Source organism: Suricata suricatta, chromosome 11 (assembly GCF_006229205.1).
Source record: "Suricata suricatta isolate VVHF042 chromosome 11, meerkat_22Aug2017_6uvM2_HiC, whole genome shotgun sequence".
Taxonomy (NCBI): Eukaryota; Metazoa; Chordata; class Mammalia; order Carnivora; family Herpestidae; genus Suricata; species Suricata suricatta.
This window is the reverse complement of record NC_043710.1, coordinates 3,305,248-3,313,967: the sequence shown is the minus strand read 5'-3', so window position 1 is coordinate 3,313,967 and position 8,720 is coordinate 3,305,248. Positions and strand designations below refer to the sequence as shown.

Sequence of the window (8,720 nt, the reverse complement as noted above, 5' to 3'; positions counted from 1 at the left end):
AGTGGCATAGCCTGAGGCTTCTCCCTTCCCGGGTGGGACTCTTGAATTCTGCGTCTGGGATCTCACCACTGGACAGGCTGGTCCGACTGAACTACCTCCTTCCTGCCCCTGCTCCCCTGTCACCGCTGGACCTAGAGCGAAGCTACCGGCGAAAACCCAGGGCACCCAGTTAAATCTGAGTTTCAGATGGACAGCGAATCGAATCTTGTCTCCTCTTGCGTGGGACGGACTTACACTAAAAACCGTGGTGCTTATCTGAGATACGGATTTAACTGGGCATTGCTGTGTTTGTATTTGCTAAACCTGACAACACGTCCAAGGCAGGGAAGGGAGCTGCGGCAAAAAGGCAAGCCCACCTTCCTGAAGCGGAAGCCAAGGCAGGTCAGGGGGTGAGTGCAAGGGTGCAGCCTTGAAAAGTAATCCTCGCCTCCTGGCAGAGGGCCCATGTCCTCCCTCCATGTGGGTGTCGTCCATAGAGACAATGAAAATGCATCAGCCATCAACACTCTAGCATGAAGTAGTTTATAAAGATGTGCATTTACTCATTACTGTGAGCTGTGCTATAGGGAGGAAACTCCACCTCGTCTTTCCCCTGAAGCGTTGGTCTCCAGAGCACCAGGGATCGAATGCTCTGGTCTCCACCTTGGCTACACATCTGACTCACTGGGGAGACTTAGAAAATCCTAACGTCCGGGCCGCACCCATTCCAGTTAAACCCGGGTCTCTGGAAATGGGGCCGGCTATCGTGTTTTCCGCTGGGTGATTCCAACCAGACTGAGAACCGGTGGAAATAACTGCTCAGGTCCGGACGGGGCGTCCTGCAGACGTAACTCTGTTCCATTCTCCCAACTGTCCCTCCAGGTCCCAGACGTGGCTCGTCTCACCGGCCACAGGAGAAGGCAGGCTCGGAGGAGTGACTTGACTTACTGAAGGGGACAGAGCAGGGGACTCATGGCCCCACAGCCCTTCCACCATGCTGCCTCCAGACTATGCAACTTGGGATGCGTGCCCTCCCTCTCTGGTCCTGTCCTCTGTAGAACGAGGGGTGCACGGTGCTCCCGGCTGGTGCTCCGGCCGGTCAGAGGTGCTCCTGGCTGATGCTCCAGGCTGGTCGGAGGTGCTCCCGGCTGGTCGGAGGTGCTCCTGGCTGATGCTCCCGGCTGGTGCTCCCGGCTGGTCGGAGGTGCTCCCGGCTGGTGCTCCCGGCTGGTCGGAGGTGCTCCCGGCTGGTGCTCCAGGCTGGTCGGAGGTGCTCCCGGCTGGTGCTCCCGGCTGGTCGGAGGTGCTCCCGGCTGGTGCTCCCGGCTGGTCACAGCAGGCGTCATCTGGCCCACATTGTCCTGTGGCATGAGAGCCGGTAGACTTGAACCACGATCTTCCCAGTAGCGACGGCCAACGTCACCGCGCAGTGACTCCCAGCTGCAAGAGTGATCTGGCCACGTCCACATCCACGCCAGGCACCACGTAGCTGCTGCGCTCCTGCCCACTCTCTCCGCCCTTGTCCCATTTTACAGGTGAGGACATCGAGGCTCAGAGAAGTCAGGGATTTGCTCCAGAGTGAGCATCGAGCAGGGGAATTTCACCCCAAAACACGCAGCCAGCTGCTTTCACAGTTTTGGGCTTGTAACGAGCGGCTGCCCCCAGCACCTGGTGGGACAGAGACCAGTCGCTGTTCATCACCTGAGCACCCTCAGGAGCACCTGCCCCGACAGAGGACTCTGTGGCCACAAGTGTCAGTTCGCTGAGGGTGGGACACAGAGTCAGGTCAGGCCACTGCTAGCTGGGGCTCGATTCCCAAATCTGGACACACCCCTGCGCTGTGGCTGCCCTGAGGCGCAGGACGAGGCCGGCACCCAGGCAGGAGGGAAGCCGGGTCCATCCAGCCTCCACCTCGGGGTTTAACCTAATCTATTATTTAACCCACCGGAGCCTCAGCTTACGGGACGGTGGCAATGACCCAGGGGCTTCCGTAGAAAGTGCAGTTTTAAACGCAAGACACACACACACACACGCGCGCGCGAAGCGTGTCCTCTGAGCCCAGCACCGGGATTGCTTCCCTTCCCAGCGACCCTGCTGTTCCTCAGACACCCAGCGGGTTGACGAAACGCAACCTTCGGTACAAATTGTGCTTTAATGTAGAAAACAAAACTCACATACATCATAAATACAACTTGGGGGTATAAATAAAGTAAGAAAATAAAGAGATGTACATAGCAAACAAAATAAATTACTCATAAATACCACATTGGAGACTAAGTGCTGGTGAAAGCGTGCCCCGCCCCCCCACCCCATTTGCTTCTGAAAGTGACCAGCCAAGATTTGCGGCTTCCAGATCCAACCTTTTCTGGCTTTGGATGAAATGTGCCCGCCAAGTCCTGTGGGACAGCAGGCATGGTGCCCGGCAGGGGCTGGGGATGGAAACAGCCCCCGAAGACGGGGCCGGCTCCTCTCTGGTCCGTATCCGCGGCGCCTAAGGAGGGAGGGGGCCGGAGGGGGCCGGCGACAGTGCCGTGTGTGGCACTGGGAAGGGGGCGGGCTTGTAGCCGGCCCCACGACCCGAGCAGATGGGGTCCCACGGAAATGGGCATTGTCCCGGCAGGGGCTGCTGGCACTGTCCTCCCGTCCTGTCCCTCTGAGCAGGTGGTGAGGTGGCGTTCACTTGGGACAACCGGTCTGAGCCCCGGCAGGCGCTGGGGTTGTTCAGGGTGCTGGCCGCCCAGCGGGGAGCCAGTGAATCCCCGATGTGCCCTGGGCAGGTGGCCAGCGAGTCCGGCCAAGGTGATCTGTCCCAGAACCAGCCCTAGTCGGGAGTTCTCAAGATTTACTCCGGCTGGAGGGGGCCTGTGGGCGGTCCCTGCTCCCCAAGCCTGGCGGGCCGTGCCTGCACACGGTCAGTTCTGTCCTGGGGGAGGTTTGGGGGAGTCAGTGAGGCTCCTCAGAGTAGAGACTTCCGTCAACTCTCCTGTGGAGGAGCCGGATTTATCTAAGGGTTTCACAAAGCTGATCACCTGTACGTGAGTTTTAGATCACGGCATTTCTTCCGGCTGCCCCTGCTGGAAACGACGGAGGCCTGTAGAAAACCTCAGCTTGGCCTGAGTGCCTTCCCAAAGGTAGTGAGCTCCCGGTCAGTGGAGGTATGCAAGCAGAATCAGAGCAGCGTGGCAAATCATCTGGCATGAAGGGGCTGGAGGAGGGCTTACAATTTCATGATCGTACAAGGCTATCTGCTAGGAACTGACAGTCAGTGTGAAACTCTGTTTATGTACAAGTTCTCTGTTTCTTTCTAGAGCTAAATGGAACACGAGCTCGGGATCGGACTTGTTGACGCATGGCCAGGACCCACTTTGCAAACACCCCAGGTCTGGGGTCCCGGCCTCTACAGGCGGGGCCGGCGGGAGGCCACAGCTTCAGTCATTTTTGGAAGCTGGGACTCTTCACCAGTCCCATCTTGGTGGCGATCCCAAAAGGGTCCATGCTGTCTGTTTCTAGGGGTGAAGAAAACATGTCCGACTCCTCGTGGTCCTGGAGGTCCCTGGGCTCTGCCAGGCCGCCGGGCAGCATGGGCAGGAAATGGGACAGGGGCAGAAAGCCCCTGCCCTTGTACAGCTGCCTCTGTTTGGCACTGCTCAAAGACACGGGGAGACGGTGCTTCTTGGACCGGTACACGTTGTAGCCGTCGGGGCTCATCTCCTCCTCGAAGGCGCAGTCTCCAGCCGAGTACTGAAGCTAGGGAGAGAACAGGCAGCCGTGAGCGCCAGTGGGGGGCCCCGGGGGCGACACCCCCAGAAGGAGCAGAGACACCGGCAAGGTGAGCCACTGTGCCACGTACGTCCACTTGGGTCCGCATGATGGCCGTAGGTATCTGTGTGTATAGTTAAAGGTTAAATAAAATATCAAGGTATCTAAAGTTCATGGTTATATATGTAAATATATACTTATATACATCAAGCCTGCGTTAGACTAATTAGTACACACATCGCATGTATACGAATACAAGTGAAGAATCAGGGGCGCCCGGGGGGCTCATCAGTTGGCGAAGCGTCCGGCTTCGGCTCAGGTCGTGATCTCACGGTTCATAGTTCGAGCCCCGCGTTGGGCTCTGTGCTGACAGCTCGGAGCCTGAAGCCTGCTTTGGATTCTGTCTCTCTCTCAACAAAATAAACATTGAAACAATTCTTTAAAAATAAAATAAACACGAAAATTATAACATTAAAAGTGAAATATATAACATCAACTTTATAAACGGAAATGTATACATATCAATGTTTTATATACTTCGGTGGCCTCTGACACGCGCACTCTAGGCACACGTGTCTCGGGTATACCCGGTAGGTCCACCTACACGGGTCTTTTAGGTCTCTCATTACGGCATGCCGTTCAAACTTAGTTGTGTTCTGAGCACTGGGACAAATCAGAGGTACGATGTCCCTTTCTGTTCAATGCAGAGCTGTTGACATTAAAAGGTCCCTGAGGTCACGGGCACTTTGGGAGACGCTGCTCAACTAGGGATGCTCTCCCCACCCGACCTGGGGCCAGGTTAAAGCATTGATTCCCCGTGTAGACCTGAGTGTAGACCTGAGTAACGGAGGGTGATCCAAAGCCTTTTTGTTTGATGCCCTGCTCAGGTGGCGGAGAGCCTTCCCGGCGGCCTGCCAGGATTATCAAGATAAAGGCAGCCCCCTCCCCCCAGCCCAAGAAGGAGCCTGCCCCCTGCGGGTGGCCGGAAATTCGGGCGGAAGGGCAGAAAGCAGCCCCTGGGGCCCCAGAACATGGTGGCAGAGAGGTAGGACTGGGGCAGGTCCTGTGCCAAACTGGGGGAGGTCATGACCCCGTGGGGGACGCAGGACAGCCCAAGGCTAGGCCTGGAGGAGCCAGGAGGGCTGGGCAGTGAACAACCCCAGGAGGCACCCAGTCTCATTTGTGCCCGAGCCTACAAAGGTCGCTGAACTGCAGGTGGGTGAGTGCGGTGCTGATAAGGCTCTGATAAGGCTCAGGTCTAATGAAGCAACAACAGGTCCTTTCCCCCCCCCCCCCGCACCCCTCCCCCTGCACTGGGATGGAGCCACCACACAGCGGGGTAATGCAACCCGACAAATAAGACAGGGGAAGGCAAAGCGAACGCTGACTGCTGTACTTCGTTGGTGCTCTCGGAGGAACCGGAGGAACCGGCACCCCATGCTCTTCTCCGGACAGAAGATGAAATGATTTCAAGTTTCTTGGAGAAAGCGGAATTCATTAAAAAACAAAACAAAACAAAAGCCATACCCACGGAATCAAGAGGCAGAACAGGAGTTTGGGCTAAGCGACGACCCCCATCCCCTGAGTTTGGACGGAATAGTGGGTAGACAGATCTGCACCCTCCGTCCTCCAGCCCGACTCCCCCCACCCCCAAGTTACTGTGACAGTAACAAAAGTTACAACTGCGCCTCTGGAGTGAGTGTCAGCTTTCAGCAAGAGACCACCTCCCGTCCTTCCCTCCCTTCCAGTCCTTTCCCCGCAGCCCTCGGCCATAAAACCTGAAGCAGGAGCTCTGGATGTAAATGGAACACACTGACCTCAGAGCCACAAAGCAACGGAGACACTGAAAAGATTGCCGCTGCGGAGAGGCCCGGCGTCGGCGCCTTTGGGGGGAGGCGGGGCGGGGGCGTCCCGGGAGGCGCGGTCTCCCCGCCCCCCTTCTCTGGGCTCCGGCATCCGAGGCCCAGGCCCAGCGGGGCTGCATTGAGGCCCAGCGCCATCCCGGGACCTCACACAGCCTCTTCTGTGCGCCCGGGGGCGCGGGCGGGTCGCGGGCTCCCTTTGAACTCCCCGTCTTTGTTCCCAGAGACCGGGACCCGGCATCCGCACACTTCCTGCCCTAAGACCTCTAGTTACCTGGGCCTTCCCAGCGCGTCCCCCCCACCCCGGCAGCCCCCCCTCCAGACATCTGCAATACAGGTGACCCCACACTGGGACGCCTGGGCCACTGGGTCGGATTCCACACTGCTGTGCTCCTACATGAAAATCAATGAGCAGAAAATCTCCCCAAACCCAAGTGTGATTTTTTTTCTGACTTATTTGAAGATTGGCTTTTCCAAAAAGATCCAAGTTTTGAATGTACTTTCCCGTTCTTTCCTTTTATTTTTTTCCCGCAGGGAGGGAAAGGGAGGCGAGGACCACACACGCGCAAGCCGAGACTGCAAAGGCCGGAGGTGGGCTTAACCGTTTAATATCAAAGAGCCGAGGCCAGCGTCTCCTCGGTCCTAGTGGGCCGGCCCTCGGCTCAACTGGAAACGCAAAGGCAGGTCTCACCCACGCTGTGGCCACTAGCCACGTACACTTCCGTAGAAAACATTCACACTTTAGATTAATCTGGCCCTTTGCCTTCCGAGCTCCATGCCGACCCCGCGGCGAAGGCAAGGAGACCCTGGAATGGATTCAGGGCGCCCCCCTCCCAGCAAGGCCCCTCCTGGGCAGCGGCGTAGGACCCGCGCCCCTGCGTGTAACCCCGGGTGGAGACACCTACCAGCCCTTGCATCCTGCCGTCGGCGCCCATGCAGAGGTACCGGGCGCTGTGCACGCCCTTGATGGCCACGGTCCGCAGAGCGACTGCCCTGATCTCCACCAAACCTGAGGGGGAGGGAAGCAGAAGGCTGTAGCCGGGACCCTGCGGGCCCAACGCGTGGATGCGGTCGGTGCACGGGGCCATGCCCTCCTCCACTCGCCCACCTCCTCGTGCCTGTCTAGGACCCTGGAGAGGGAATGAAACACCCAGGTTCCTGGGGGTGGGGTGTGTGTGCAGGAACCGAAGGTGGCGAGTGAAGGTTAACGCGTGGGTGCGGTGGGTCCGCGTGCCGGCGCGCTCACCGTCACCTCCTCACGACGTCAGGGACCCCGGGCAAGGAGCAAAACGCAGAGGTGCCAAGATGTAGGGTTCCCCCAAGGACGTAAAGATTCGAAGGGGCACCGGGGCGGGTGGGCACTCACTGTGCGCGCTCTGGCTCCGCGCGCAGTCAACCCCGCCGTCGCCTCGGATGCGCAGGAAGCAGCTGGAGAGGCCGTGGGGGCCGGCGGTGTACAGGTGCCGCAGGCGGATGGGCTCACCCCAGCCGTAGTGCACGTGAGGCCCCGCGTCCGAGAAGGCTAGGGGGCGCCCGGCTGCTGCCAGCCAGAGACCGGCTAGGACCAGGACGCGGATTACCGCGCACTGGCTCGGCGCGCTCCGCATGGCACCTCCTTCGGGCTCGGGGCACAGTTCTGGCGGCGAGGGTGCGGGAGGCTGGGCGGCCGCAGGGCTGTGCGTGCCGAGGCGGGGTGCGTCCCTCGAGCAACGGTGCGCTCTGGGCGCCCGGGCGCTCAGCGCTCCTGCTCCGACAGTGCCGTGGCTCCAGGCCGGCGACCTTATATAGTGCGTCTTACCGCCCGGCGGGTGGGTGCCCGCGACTCCCGAGCATTTCTTATCAGGATTGCATCAGACCTCCGCCCCCCGCACACACCCACTCACACCCCGCCTCCTGCCCCAGCCCCTCCCCGGACCCCGCCCGGGTGACCCCGCCGCGGCCTCCCGGACCTGGGGGTGGAGTAGCCCCGCTTCACCCGAGGGTTCGGGGGAGCTCCTCACGGCAGCGCGGTGGCGGGGCCGGGGGCCAGGTCGCTCTTGGCAGGGCCAGTTTGATTTTATAAAGCAATAAATGAAGACAACCGTCCCGCCCCCAGGCCACGGGCTCCCCCCGGGAATGCGCCTGTCTCGGGGCGTTAGCAGGAGCGGCGAGCAGGAACCCCGTGACGAGAGGTTGGGAGCGCTGAGTTTTGCATCCCTCGCTCCCGGTCTGGAGAAGCCTCGCCTGGGCTCTGGAGCGCGCTCCCCTTAAAAGCCTACCCTGCACTCCCTCCCGCGACGGTCCTAGCCGTCATATCTCCAGATGTAACGCTGTCCATTAGAATTTCCCCCTGCAGCTCGGACTAGCTCACGCTTTCCTGGTTTTATGTTCTCGCGATCCCTGCCCCCCTCCCGCCCCTTTTACCCCGGTAAATTGCCCCCCGACGGGGGGCCGGGCTCGAGTCCCGGGAGGAACAATGGGGGAGTGGCGCGCGGCGGGCGCTAGATGGCGCTTGGGCCCCGGGTTCGCCTCGGCGCGGGCGGCGGGGCCCGGAGCCGAGGCGGTCGTCCCGCAGGCGCCTCGGCGGGGGCCTCCCAGCTGCGGACGGGGAAACTCCGACTTCCCGGCTCGGGCCCGGCGCCGCGCACGGAGGCCTCTCCGTGTCTGAGGTGCCTTTTGTCCTTGGTCAGGTCCTCGGGGCCCTGAGCTCCTCTCCGGTGCCAGGGCGCGCTGTCTTCCGGGCACGGGGGGGAACAACGCGATGGGAGGAAGGGGAAGGGGGGGACGAGCAGTGAGGGGGGGCTGCTGGGATGGGGGCGGGCACCAGAAGGGGAAATTGGGGCCCCTCGGATAGGTGGTTCCTGCAAACCACAGACTTTCTCTGCGCGTCCAGAGAACGCCGTGGCGGGAAAGAGAGGGTGCTCCAGGGGGACCCTTCCGCCCGTTCTTCCTCCTTTCCTCTCCAAACCCCCACCCTCCTGGTTTTGGGCCCCATGAGGCCCGTTTTGGGGAACAGCCGTGCTGTCTCAGCACCAAGGGGCGGGCGAACAGTGGAGACACGGGGAGAGAAAGCAGTGCCAGGCCTAATGAATTTCAATGAGTACAGGCCACGTTCAATCCGCAGTCAGTGACTGGCGTTAA

At 60.3% G+C, this 8,720-nt stretch overlaps 1 protein-coding gene across 1 annotated transcript; it reads right to left on the bottom strand.

Annotated features, from left to right (window-relative positions):
- Positions 1-3,411: 3,411 nt before the first annotated feature.
- Positions 3,412-7,207, bottom strand: FGF19 (fibroblast growth factor 19). Its single transcript, XM_029957293.1, has 3 exons — positions 6,967-7,207; positions 6,506-6,609; positions 3,412-3,726 (listed from the first exon to the last, which is right to left on the bottom strand). Exons 1-3 carry the CDS (start codon positions 7,205-7,207, stop codon positions 3,412-3,414), a joined length of 660 nt encoding a protein of 219 aa, XP_029813153.1.
- Positions 7,208-8,720: the final 1,513 nt, after the last annotated feature.

What these genes read in the sequence shown, in the direction of transcription:
- FGF19 (XM_029957293.1), bottom strand. Translation starts at nt 7,207, where the DNA reads ATGCGGAGCGCGCCGAGCCAGTGCGCGGTAATCCGCGTCCTGGTCCTA. An exon ending in GCGGAGCCAGAGCGCGCACA is followed by an intron (nt 6,610 to 6,966) that starts GTGAGTGCCCAC and finishes CCTCCCCCTCAG; the next exon opens with GTTTGGTGGAGATCAGGGCA. An exon ending in ACGGCAGGATGCAAGGGCTG is followed by an intron (nt 3,727 to 6,505) that starts GTAGGTGTCTCC and finishes TTCTCTCCCTAG; the next exon opens with CTTCAGTACTCGGCTGGAGA.